Source organism: Eumetopias jubatus, unplaced genomic scaffold (genome assembly GCF_037043125.1).
Source record: "Eumetopias jubatus isolate StellerSeaLion01/CBP00866 unplaced genomic scaffold, mEumJub1_p1.0 scaffold_13, whole genome shotgun sequence".
NCBI lineage: Eukaryota > Metazoa > Chordata > Mammalia > Carnivora > Otariidae > Eumetopias > Eumetopias jubatus.
The window spans coordinates 45,848,296-45,862,030 of NW_028274819.1; the positions used below are offsets into that span (position 1 = coordinate 45,848,296).

Genomic DNA, 13,735 nt, shown 5'->3' on the forward strand with positions numbered 1-13,735 from the left:
AGTCCCAAAAGGGAGGTGACAATACACGGGGAAGTGTGGTCCCTGGCCTAGCTTACAGCTTCTACCTCCTTTCCTAAGAACTGCCCCCATTCTTCCCTGTTCTACTGAGATTTGAGATGTTGTTTTCTGTTTCTGCTGTTGGGATTAAAACAGTTCAAGACTCACCATGGCATACCAATGACAAAGTCCCATTCTGGCCTTTCCCATTTTAAAACTGGAGCCTAGATACAGCAGACGGAGTCTAGCAAGGAACCTGGGAGGGAGGGACGGAGGAAGAGAGGAAGGTTCAGCTCCATTTCACAAATGAAGACATCAAGGCATAATCGAGGCGTTCAGTGAGCAAAGGCAGAACTGGAACTCGAGCCCAGAAATAGTGACTCTTAGCTCGGGTTACTGTGTTTGGAATGATCATCCTTGTTGGATTTCTCTTAAGCTATTGATTTGTTTTCAAATCACACACTTACGGTGTTGGGACTACTACGCATAAACACACATGCATTTCTCCCAAATTCTTATGGCAACATTTTCAATTATTCTGGGGATGGGAAAGGAAATAAATTCAGATGTATTCCAACCTGCTTCTCCAATAACAGGTTATTTGGTTCCATTTCACCCAGGACCATGACTCGGGTGACTCCTGTCCTGCCCCTTTCTGTCTCTGCCTGATCTAAGGGCCTGCAAAAACCAGCCGGTCCCCAAGACGCTCCCTCTGTGCTCACCTTCTCCCATCCCTTCAGCCCTGTGTTGCTTCCCGACGCTTGGGACCTGGGATTTGTTGATGTCGTGGCATGCTTCTCTATTTGAGGCCCATGGCAGTGTGTCAAGGACACTTGGTCACCCGGGATAAACAAGATGCATCTTCCTAGAGTATCACGTTTATTGAAAGATTTTTGAGAGGGGTGGTGGAGGTTAGGTAACTTACCTGTTCTAGAAGACTGTTCTCATGTTAGAGTATAGGTAGATGCAAGCTGGAAGGAAACACAAAGCACTTCAAAGGGGCAGCTTTGGCTTCCATGCCCAGATTTCCCCTGAGCAGGGCTGGGCACTGAGGTGCTGGGGGAGGGTGGCCATGGGAACTGATCTAGGAAAGGAAGAGAAGGCGCAGGTAAACAGAAGGTGCAGGTCCAGGTAGGGACACAGGGTAAGGCTGTATGGCCTGGTGGTTGAGGGCCCAGGTTCTGGAGGCCGACATCTGGGTCTAGCCCCAGTTTTACTGCTTCGGACCTGGACTACCAGGTAAGCTGAGCCTCTGTGTCTCCATCTTATCTCCAGAATGGGCTATCTGAAGGATTTCGCTTTCAGGATTAAATGCAATAATGCACTTACAGAGGTTATTACAGCACCTGGCAGGTGAGGTGAGCTGAATTCACAGTATCCAGTACCATGATCAGGGTCTGAGGGCTCCTCAGGGGAGCCCAAAGCATTGGTTTTGCTTTTCATTTTTCTAGAAACAAGCTGGGAGAGGGAGCGAGCGTGACACTACCACGCATGCCCGGAAAGCTAAGGGATGGTGAGTTGCAGCAAACGGGCCAGCTAAAGGCTTAGAGTCTGCAGCTCTGAAAGCCAGAGGAGGGCAGATGAGCTCCAGCACGAGCACAAGAACGCTGGCAAAGTGCCGTCAAAAGTGGCTGGCCTTAGACGAACCATGAGAGACGATGGACTCTGAAAAGCAAACTGAGGGTTCTAGAGGGGAGGGGGTGGGGGGATGGGTTAGCCTGGTGATGGATACTAAAGAGGGCACATTCTGTGTAGAGCACCGGGTGTTATGCACAAACAATGAATCATGGAACACTACATCAAAAACTAATGATGTAATGTATGGTGATTAACATAACAATAAAAAAATTTTTTAAAAAGTGGCTGGCCTTAGCTGCTGCTTTCCCTGCTGCCGAAATGTTAGCGCTTGCAAAACAGGGGCTCTTATCTGCAGTTATGTTTACTTTTTGTTAATATTCAATGGAAAAAATGGATCATGGCAAATATTCCATCAGCAGACAAAGTCTTCCAACAATGGGGAAACTCGGTGTGAAATGCTGGGGACTGGCCACTGGGTTAACCTGATGTGGCAATTCTGGTGTATCGTGGGGCCACATTTCATGAAAATTTGCATGCACTGGGATTAAGAGCGGAAACAAACAAACTCGATCTTGGAAGTGCTCATTGAAGAAAGAGGCCAGTTCTGTGCAGGTGGGAGCATTCCTGCTGAGTGAATGTAATACAAAATCAGGCCAGGCCAGGTAAAAAGATAAGAGGACCTGCGAGGTGGAACCAGGATGGGCTCCATCTCTCCCCCTCCCCAGCTCTGAGGGTCACTTTCTTTCTGGGAAGAATTAGACCCGGGGCTTGACTTCACTCCTCTTCCCAATCCAGTCTGATTTGCTGGTCGGGTAAGTCCTTCCAGGTGCCCCAGTGGGAATAAAGCATCCAACTGTTAATTCACAGACTCCCACTCGAAATCAAAGCTTTCCCCCGTTCCTTTCACTGCAAAGAAAGAAATGGAACGGACACTGCCCTCGGAAGTGCCAGACCAGGCCCACATGAAAACGTTTTGATTCCTTTAACAGAAAACCATTTATTTTTGGTTCATTTCAGTATTTATAGCAGTGCACATGTAACGCATTTCAGTCCACATGAATAGTTCCCAATGGTCGGAGCAAATTAATCTCTTACAAGCTACTCAGCAGTGAGGTTAGAAGATAAACAGTAGGTGAGATAGTACACGCTCCCTTGTACGTGCACCTTCCTATTACAGTAAACTACATTCGAGCTCACCACATCCAACGACTGCCACTCTCTCTGTTCATGTGGCAGCCCCAGCTACCCCCTGCCACCTCTGCCCTGCTGGGGTAGTTCTCTGATCAGCCACCTGGGTGGGACTCGCTGCCATTTTCAGTTTGGAAGGAAAAGCCCGTAAATCTGCTTCCTGGGAAGACAGACATTGCTGAATTGTCATGTGCCTCCAGAATGCAGAAAACATCAATTTCATTGCAGCTCATCAGAGTTGGAAACACCTGCCACTTCCTTTCTCAGTTGCAATTAACATGCTGCATCTCAGCATTGATTGCTTCCAAGCAGCCTAGCACTGCCAAAGTAAAGGTTTAAATGAAACGGTACAACTTGACACTATTTTTCACAGTTTTAGAAACGAACTTATTTTTATTGCCAAAGAAGCCCTGCAATTGTTGGGAGTAAAAGTCTTTACGCTTGAGATAAATGTGAGTAGAATAGGCTGATGCTTATAATAAAAATAGTTCTTTATTTTTGTATTTATTTGGGAGTAGTACTTGTTTATCTTTGCATTTGTTTTTGGGTGGAGCGGAGGACTAATATTCCTCCCTCTATGCCAGCCCCTACTCTGGGGCTGCACGACCCCATAGGCAATCAGAGAATGTTTGTTAAACAAACAGATCAACAAATGAATGGTTTGGAAGAGCAAGCTTAAGAACTGTCCTCTCAGTCCATCTTAAGTAAAATCCTTAACTTGCAACTATCATGAGCCCTTTAGTTTAACTTAGAAGCTGTGTGAGCCTGCGTTTAGAATATGATCTGAGACTGGGGCTTTATGTTTCACCCAGAGTCTTACGTTGTCCAGCTTTGATCATGAGTGTTCTTTTATGGGACAGAAGAAGTTCTTTTCATCATAATCCTATTCGTATTGCATTAAAAAAACCTGTCTTTAAAATGTACAGTATTTTACATTTTGAGGGTCTTAGAACATTCTTTATTTGTGAATAAGGAATGGAACTATTCAAAATAATTCAACAGCCACATTATTTGTGTCCTTTTCGAAGTGTTCATTGGAATGGTTTTAGGTACTGTTAAGCTGAAAGCCGGTGTAAGTAGAAGGCTGTTACATATGAGGTTTATGTTTCAACTTGGCCAGATAAGACTCAGCCTTAAACCACAGAACATAGTCTTTGGAAGAGAAAGTGAACAAATTGCTTCTCTCATCTATTAACAGAATACTAGGGCCAAGAAACACCTTCTTTCTTGGCCCTCTTGGGAGAATCTTTCTTTTAGATAAAAACAGAACAAATTAAAATAAGTGGCAATTAATTCTTTTGTATAATAACAACCCAGACACTATACATGGGAGCATCCTCTGTTAAATGTACGCAAGCACCAAGTAGCGCACTTTCATGTAACTGACAGAAAAGACTGGGTTCAGATACTTCTAAACATTCTAGAATAAAAACTGAAGTTCTATATCTTTTTTATTTAAATGAATTTTTCTTCAAATAAAAGTCCTGAGTATCTGTAGTCTTACCTTTAAATACCTAATGACTGAAAATATTATTTTAACTACCTCCATAAATCTTTAATACTATACAACTCACTGCCCCAAACATCTGGGTTATTTGTATGTTAAATAGCTTATATACCAATATCTTAATGCCAGTGGTATAATGCAGGAAAACCAGAATTAGGAGGAAATCATATTAGCAATTTCCACCAAATATATAAATAAATAAGAATAAACAGCCGTAAATGGCACAGTTTTGATAGATGGATGCTTGCACATATTCCCTCATAGAAGAATTCATGCACTAGAAGGTCTGATTCTTTTTTAAAAGAAAGGAAAAAGGAAGATGAAGGAAGGAAAGTAGAAAGGAAAAGAGAACCGCAACCTTTGGAATTTGGTATGCCACAGAAAGGTTGCATTTAACCCCACCCCAAATGTTGGCGGGCTTGGAAAATCCAGTTACATTTCTCATTTCTGGCTTGTTGGCTGGCCAGACTGGCGTGTGCGGACAGCATCTCAGACAGAAGTGGTTCATGGTCAACTTATACTGAGGAGAGCCAGGTCTCTGGTCAGAGCCAACTGTTGCACAGCACCTTCTGTTCAGTGACACATTTACACACTTGCAGAAATGAGAGAGGCCAAACATATAACAAAGAGTTCCTCAGTCTGTCTCTTGTCAGTGACAGACTGAATCTTCAAAGAATCCCACTGAGGGAAAAACAATCAAATACCTTCTGACAACAGATCACTATGTAAAACAGATCAGTTTTCTTTGGTTCCCATATGACCCATCAGAAGGGCCCAGGAATCCCTTGCCAGTGCACAAAACTCTATCTCCTGGCTTTCTTTTCACACTGAAAATGTCATTTAAAAAAATCCATGACCCAGTTTGGGATTTGGTCCCTGCATTGTAAATGGGATCACGGCACTCAGCTCCCAGTGAAGTCAGACGTGGTTTTGTCCTTGTCCCGTGGAGTTCCTGGGGAATCCCTGGAGAGAGTGTGGGAGACGCTTCTCTTTAGACCTGAGAAGATTGCCTTCAGGAAGCATTCTCACCTTGGATCACTAATGGGTGTGTTTTCAGTAACAGCACCAGCCTCACTGATACTTTATCAACAAATGAGTTTCCCTTTTTGCCATCACCAACAGTTATATAAAAAAGCACTGGAAAACTATTCATTTTCTAGAAATGCTTTTTTTTTTTCCAGGGACAAAGTTTTCTTTCCTTTTTTTTTTTAAATAAAATTAAGGTGCAAATGTTGTATTAAATTCTCATTGCTTATGTATATTATATTAAGGCTTATAAATACAACTGGTAAATTAAATTCACCCTGGATTGAATTAACACCTGCTATATGAGTTATTTGCTTTATGTAATCAGTAATCTCAAGGTTTCTCCTTTTTCTCTGCAAACACAATTTAAATATTAACCTAATCTTTAAACTGCGGCTGCTTCTTTCTGACATTTGGAAACCGGTCATCCATGCAAAAAAAGGCAAATATGGATATATTTAATGAAAAGGCAGCTTCTTAAAAATCTGAAGATGTGTAACTCAATGAATTGGGAAGATAAATGATAAAGGCAGCAGGAAAGTCGCTCTCTGTGTCACTTTCTTGGGAAAACAATGCTGTTCATCTGCCAAGGTCACCTCCAGTGTGAGACCTGCCAAAGGGACTGCCGATCTCCTAACAGTCTTTGTATTTTCTTCATTATAATCTCTGGAAGGGTCTCGGGTAGTTGTACTCCGTATGGAAGAATTTTAGTGTTTAAGAAAAGATGGCAATAGGGTATCCCTTAAGTTCTAGGTACGGCAGATCCTGCCAAAGGAACTGTGAGTGAGTGGGTGTGCCTGGCCCCATCCGTCCTCAGCCGGCACCCTGGGTGGGGAGCGCCTTGGGCCTGCTCATGTCCTGCTCAACTGACAGTCTCTGGAGAATATGAAGCTTTCAAAGTGCTGGTCTTCAGCCTTTTCTTTTATGCGCTGTTCCTCCAAGGAGTCCACGAGTCTGTCCCTTTGTTCAATCGCTTGCATCATCTCGCTGAATATTTCTCGCTCCTCATTCAGATCATTCTCATCTTTCTGGCTCTCTAAAAAACAAAAAAGGAAAAGCATGGGACCTCAGGTAACATTTGGCCCAGGGAGAGAGCTCTTGGCGTGGGCAATCTTGATTGTTTTGGACTTGTTCTTCCTTTTAATTTCCATGGAGAAAACAAGGAAATGAATTTAACACCAGGGAACTGTTCTTGAAGCCACAGATTAGCAAAGAAGGTGTTTTGTGCTGCAAGTCAGCTCAGTTTCCATCTTGAGAATATATATAAAGCAACGGGGAAATCCCTTTGTGAGGAAAAGAATTATCAGCCAAGCCCGACTGAGTCCTCCAGCCTCCCCTCCCCCTCAAAAAAGAAACCAACAAAACAACAAAAAGGCTGTTTTCCCTAAACATGTCCTAACTACAACAAAGAAATCTATGTGCAAAGTTTCTAAGTAAACCATCCACATTGGTGGCTACTATTTCAATGACGAGAATCCTATTTCATCAGTAGTGAATGACAAATTTCAGTCCTTTGAGTAGAGACCAGGCAAGAGCAAAATAAGGCTCTGGTTGGCCGTTGGGACTGTGTCTCCAGACTGTAACTATTTTTTCCCTTTTGCCTTCAGAGTACAAGAGCTTCTTCCTAATTGGCCTGACGCATCCGATTGCCTAGGGGATATAAGATTGCTATAAAAGGAAGGGAAAGAGTAAGAAACAGGTAGTAATGACTTCCTGACAGTCAAAATAGATGTTAAGGCAGATGGAAGCCTTGTCAACCAGATTACTGCCTTGGGAGAGGATTTTATAGTAAATACCTTCGCCCCTTCCCTTTAACAAACTGGGGTGTAGGCAGTGAGCCCAATCCTCAAGCAGACAAGGGCCACTGTTTCTCACGTGAGGCTTAGTTCTGAGGACAGGGTCAGGAAGAAGGTACACATGACAAAAGGAAGAGGGAGAAGCACTATTCCCTTTGCACCTCATGTTTTATAGGAGAGAGAAGAGAAGCAGAGGTTGAGAGCTCTGTGCTCCAGCCTCTCTACTCTGGGCCAGGAAATGTCATACTGTTTGGTGAGAACACTGGGGGCCAAAGGATTCTTACCCTGCCCCTTGTTTGGAATTCTGGGAAGAAGCCAGCTGGAAGGGCACCTTATGTGTAAACATGGGGCAGTACGTTGTGGCTGGGTAGAGAATGGTCTGAGGCTGGCTCCCCAGATCTTGATCTGCAGTGTATGGCCTAGGTGGGGCCCAGAAGTGCCCACCAGCCCCAGAGCTGCCAAAGGTAGCTGGTCATAGGGCTCCCCCACGTTGAGGAGCGATGTGGTCCCACCGTGGAGACCCTCTGGCCAAGCTGAATGGAAGATGTGCTGAGGTGAGGCTGAGAAAGCCAGGGAATGCCACCAGGCTCCAGGCACGCTAAGGAGGGGCCAGGCTGTGGAGGATGCGAGTTACACACCTTGGCTGCAAATGCCAGCAGAGAGAATGGTGGCCCAATGACAGGACACAGCTGTGTGGGGGCTCAGTGAGTCAAAGCAACCAGTACAGATACCTAACGCCTCGAAGTCACAAACCTGCCTCTCCCAGTTACCTGGCCTTAGCGAGAAGGGCAGAAGGTAAAGGTGGCCATCTCCAAGATGGAACATTTTCATCCCAAAGAGACTGAGCACTTCCTACAGGGACTGTTTAAATTATTGCAACAGACTGAGTTTACTAGAGAGGGATAAATAAAGTTCTTTTCTTTCTTGCTAACTGGTGGGATAAAGCTTTTGTGGAAGATGAGCTCAGGCATAGTCAAAACGAAGAAGCCTTTTTTTTTTTTTTGTATACCTGAGAGGTGTGAAGAAATGTATGATCCTCACTCCTCAGTAAAAATTTAAAAAAAAGAAAAGAAAAGAAAAGAAAAGGTGGCTAATGGGGGCTGTTGGTGGTATTTATTTTACCATCCTGAAATGGAGCAAATTTAAATTTTTATTAGGTGTGTAAATCAGATATTATGCTGTATGGTTTGTTAATCTAGGTCTATTCCAGTGTTGGTCCTTATTTGATAATCAACACAGAAAAAAAATTCCTTTCTCAATGTTGGCTTCTTATCAACGGACTCATCTGAGCCTTTCTGACAAATATAAATGATGTATACCAATTTTATCTGTTCTATATAGTGCAGCCCTGTAAGGATTTTGCTAGAAATAGAATTTTGTTGCTATAAAGAAGGTCTACAAATCACTACTATGTGGGAAAGAGCAGGAGACCCTGAGTCTGTGGTGGTCTGTTCCTGAATCTCAGCCCCCTCACTACTTACCTTGAGCGCGCCAACCGTGCTGAGACTCAGTTTTCTAAACTGTAAAATGGGGATAAAATGCCTAAGTAAAAACAGTCGTGATGATTACTAATATTCACTAATATCCAGTTTTTACTAGGTGCTTCCCCTGTACCAGGCAAGCCCATAGGGAGGTGCCATGTTTAGTCCATGATGTATAAAGAAATAGCTGAACTTGTTGAACTTGTCCTTTTAGACCTAGGTCTAAGTGCAGGAAAGCCATGCATGGATCTGGTCCCACAAACGCACAGACACAAAGCATTGAGTATGCCCAGCATGCTGGAGCCAATGAACACATAAATCAGGACAGTGTGTCAACTGAATTCATTTCATTCTCCCTCCTCCATGGTGATCATTTTCTCACGTGTGTTGCCCTGGCCCCGCACACGTGGGGAAGGCTATGGCCAGTACCGTGTCTAGTGCCCGGGGGACCGAGGCCGGCCTTCCTTGGTGCCCCTGTCCTGGGAGGAGTCTCAATCATCCCAAAGTGTACCACAATCACCTGTCTGCGTGTTGGCTTCCCCAGTGGGACCCCAGAGCTGGGGTGCTCTTCTTCATACACCAGGCCCACACGAGACTCCTCCGCAAGTCTTTCTAAACTGAATAGATGGGGAAGTGAATGAACGGTTTCATTCTATTAGCTGGTAGGATGGGATCCAATGCCGCCTGCAGCCCAGGTGACCGAAGCCAGAGCGCCTTGCTGTGCTGGCGGAGGGCTTGCACCTCTCCAGCCTCCCCACTCACCTCCAGGCTGCTCGCCCAAGACGGGAAGAGCGCCTCGCTTTGGGATTTGTGGCGTGCTCTGGGCAAGGGCCTTTCCGGGGAAAAATGTCCTTCACAGGGGCCCAAACTCCTATCACTGTACTCACCCTCCTTGAGCATTTTCTGTCTTAATTTCTGTTCCAGTCTGCTTTGATGATCTTCCAATTCTAATTCTTGGGCCCTGGGGGTAAGAAAATGTTCACACCTTGTAAATACCGAAGATCTGCCTAGAAACACTGCCTAGTAAGCTCACCGACTAGAGCCGCTATATTCTTTTTGCTTTTTTTTTTTTTTCTTATTAAAACTGGGGTCTTGGAATCTCTCTAAATGGAAAGGTCTGGGTCTGAAGGAGCCGAGAAGGGCTGCTGGGATACGCTTAAGTCCAGAGACGCTGGAGCAGCTGAAGGTTGGAATGTGATCCCTGGGGGCGTTGGGAAGGCCACTCAGGCCACCCTCCAGACAGATCATTAAGAAATGGCTAGTATAATCCAGGGGAGAGGAATGACAATCTAAAACTCTTTTCTCTCTTAGGGGCAACATGACTTCAAGTATCATCTCTAACAACTCCCAAATCTCTGAATATGGTAAACAACAAAACAAGGAGGAGACAGGAGTGAGCCATTTTATCCAGGTAGAGCAAAAACATCCAGACAGCTATCCATTTGGTGGTAGGAGATGTGGAAAGAAGAGTCAGTGATGCTTTGGAGTCATCCAGCTGGGGTCTCTGTTTCCACCAATAGAAACAGCAGAGTCGAGAAGTGAAGTTAGTTCTCGGTGAAGGTCAGTTTGGCACTTCTTGACATTTGAATGCCTGGAGATATCCCATGTGCATGCAAGGGGATATGCTAGGCTTTGTGCAATGTGGAGGTTCCCAACTCTGGAGCACTCAGGAGAAATGAGGACCACACACAGATTGTCACAGGGCTCAGAGATGGTAGGTGGAAACAGGTGATCCCTAAAAGGAAGACTATAGAGAAAGGAAAGGTTGAAGACAGGAGCTTGGAAATGCCTCCATTGAGAAGCCAAACAAAAGAGATATAACCAGGGAGGAAGCCATCAAAGCTCTGAAAAGCTATCAAAATAAGCAAGGCAGCATCACAGAAACCCAGAGGAGAGAGTTTTGAGAGAGAAGAGAGAGGCTGAGGTGAGAGAGGATCACTGCTACAGAGACACCGAAGGCGGGAAGGGCTGAGACTAGGGCCCCGCGTTTGACAACGTGGGGCCTTCCCTTCCAGCCCCACCCACAGTGCACACGTGTAACTGCCACCGAGTTGGGGTCGTTTTGCTGCGCCCTGCCGTCGCTGCCTTATTTTTACTACTTCTCCTACTACCTGGGCCAAGATCCCTGCCATGTTCAATATTCTGCCTTTTGTTATTGACCCTGAACTTCTCTTGGCCCACTCTGGTCACCCATGGAAGTGTACCCCTCAAGGCTTCCTTTAGGAGAGGACTTTCTGGGCGGAGTGCAGAGAGCTGACTGTTGAGGCACAATCCACTCAATGTGGTGCTGAGGCCACGCTGTTCCCGGGCAGCTCCCAGCCAATGACAGAGCACAGAGGGCAGTCTTGGAGCTGGACTCCCCTGATGGCATCTCTGCTCTGGTACTCCCTTTGGCTTGGCAGAGATGTTCTCGGGGTTGCACTGCAGTTCGGAGGCTCCTCTGCCCAATTCTCTTTCCTCCCCCTCTCCTTTCACAGGTGTCATGACCACAGAGGGTCTGAGACTTCCCTCTTACTCCCCCTCCCATTCCCCCTTTATCCCACCACGTCTCTTATATTTATTTTTCTTTTTTTCTTTTTTAAAGATTTATTTATTTATTTATTTGAGAGAGAGAGAGAGAGAGAGCGGGGGGAGGGGCAGAGGGAGAGAGAGAATCCCAAGCAGACTCCCCACTGAGCACAGAACCCGACACAACGCAGAGCTCGATCCTGGGACCCTGAGATCACGACCTGAGCCGAAATCAAGAGCCAGCCGCTTAGCCGACTGAGCCACCCAGGCGCCCCGTCTCTTGTACTTCTAATCCTGTCTTGGCATCTGCTTTCCCAAAGCACTCAAGTCGCTTGTCCAAGATGTTTGTCTAAACTAAAATCAATCCCTTAACAGAGCTCCCACCTGCTTTTGTCTAGGTCCCAGGCCTGAGTTCTTCCCTCCGGCCTCTCTTGGAGAAGGCTCCCTCTGGCTGCATGCTAACTAGGGAAGCCAGGCACGGAGCAGGAGCAGTGGGAGCCGCCGCCCTCCTGATTCTCCCAGGGAGAACCTATGCAGACTGCGCCTTCCACAAGCCTCCATGGAGCTCTCGCCATGTTTTCCTATTGCCGGTGTGCTGTGTGTTTGCATGTCTGTCTCCCCGAAACCACGAGATCCTAGAAGATAGGGACTGTGGCCCCGCTCATTCTCTCCCCAGTACCCAGCAGTTACTGGCACTGAGAATGTGTTGGATAGGTTTTTGTTGAATGAACGTTGTGATTCAGAATCTGTTCCATAGGCAGGTGGTATGACTGTGTAAAAAGGCTTTGCAGGGGCGCCTGGGTGGCTCAGTCATTAAGCGTCTGCCTTTGTCTCAGGTCATGATCCCAGGGTCCTGGGATCAAGCCCCACATCAGGCTTCCTGCTCCGCGAGAAGCCTGCTTCTCCCTCTCCCACTCCCCTTGCTTGTGTTCCTGCTCTTGCTGTGTCTCTCTGTCAAATAAATAAAATCTTTTTTTTAAAAAAAGGGCTTTGCAGTCAGAGGGGCAAGAACAAGTGTTGCTCTGAGTCTCAGCACGTGTATCAACTTAAAAAACAGTGAGCAAAAATAATAATTACTAAGGAAGATGCCTTCTTCCTCATTCCCGGACTTTCTTTCCATGTCCATGAACTTCAATGAGTGTAATTCCTGGCCTCCTTCCCCACTCCGCACTCTTACTCTCTCTCACCCAGGAAGAGGCCAATTTGGGAAGAAACTAGGTGAACTCAGCTCACACCCTTTTTCTCTTGGATCAGCCAGCCTGGAGCAGACCTGTGTTCTTGATGCCTTTGAGCCTTGCCATAGGTCTAGGGCAAGACTTCTCAATCTTGACACCATTGGTGTTTTAGGCTGGATAATTCTTTTTTTTTTTTTAAAGATTTATTTATTTATTTATTTGAGAGAGAGAGTGAGAGACAGAGAGCACGAGAGGGAAGAGGGTCAGAGGGAGAAGCAGACCCCCAGCTGAGCAGGGAGCCCGATGCGGGACTCGATCCCGGGACCCCAGGATCATGACCTGAGCCGAAGGCAGTCGCTTAACCAACTGAGCCACCCAGGCGCCCTGAGGCTGGATAATTCTTTGTTCAGGGGGGAGCGGGGAGAGGGGGCGTCCTGTGCATTGTACAATGTTAAGTAGCACTATTGGTCTCTCCTCACTAGATACTAGCAGCATCTCCTAAGTTTGACAACCAAAAATATCTCCAGATATTGTTAAATAGCCCCTGGGGGGGTGAAACTGACCCCAGTTGAGATCTGCTGGTCTAGAGTAAAAGCCTTGACCCTAAGAAACAAGTAGGTCCATTAACTTTTGTGATGACATAGGTGAATATGTGTCATTCTGGGGTCAGGTTAGTGTAGTGGGTTGACTGGTTACCCCCAAAGATATGTCCGCATCTGGCTGAGTGACTTCGACTCTATGATAAGATCCACCTCTACTTTCTGATCTCCTTCCAGGCTGCAACTTCTCATTCAGAGAGCACAGCCAGAGAGGTCTGAGTCCCTCAGTATGTTAAATATGCAAGGAAGTGGCCACGCAGATCTCCCCAAGCCCTTCCCAGGGTTCATACTCAGAGGCCAGACACATGCTTCCCCAGTGCAGGTGTGTGACTGCAGATGCCCCCCCCACACCGGTCTGGGGGACAAGGACAGACTGAAAATACCTTATCCAAATGCTCTCCAGCTCCAGACCCATCACCTGACATCTTTTTTAGCCATAGGACTCCACAGAGAGAACAGACAACTGAAGATTCTCTGCACTAATGCCAATATGATATGCAAGACACCAAATATCAATTTGCCTCAATCACAATTCTGTATGCACGAGGAGAAAAATTCCTGGGACTTCAACCCGGGAGGGCGAGCCACCCCACTCCCACCCCCTTTGCTTTTAGGACTCACTGTTATCTGTGTTGCCTTACTTACATGATCAGTAGCTCCGACTCATATCGCATTAATTTATTCTTCTCCAGAGCCAGCTTAAACCATTCCTGCAAAAGCTGTGCTTCATCTTGTGTGCCTGAATCTGCTTAAGAAATCAACAGCAAATGCGTTAGATTGGCATTTTTCTCCCTGTGATCAACCTGCTTAGGAGCTGCGCTAGTGGGCCATGTTTGTAGCGGGAAAAGGCTCAGCAGGCAGCAGCCCCCTGATGGCCTGT

General features: G+C 46.0%; 1 protein-coding gene across 3 annotated transcripts in view; it reads right to left on the bottom strand.

Moving 5' to 3' along the window:
- Positions 1 to 2,546: 2,546 nt before the first annotated feature.
- The window catches only part of MICAL2 (microtubule associated monooxygenase, calponin and LIM domain containing 2), a 221,529-nt gene continuing 210,340 nt past the window's right edge, over positions 2,547 to 13,735 (bottom strand). For 2 of the 3 annotated variants that reach the window (XM_028116797.2, XM_028116796.2), the window contains 3 exons: positions 13,501 to 13,603; positions 9,461 to 9,534; positions 2,547 to 6,332 (listed from right to left, as the gene is read on the bottom strand). In XM_028116797.2, the coding sequence (XP_027972598.2) occupies positions 6,148 to 6,332; positions 9,461 to 9,534; positions 13,501 to 13,603 (362 nt within the window). In that variant the 3' untranslated portion in view covers positions 2,547 to 6,147. The remainder of the gene's footprint in view (positions 6,333 to 9,460; positions 9,535 to 13,500; positions 13,604 to 13,735) is intronic. The other variant, XM_088018025.1, reaches the window with a different exon arrangement.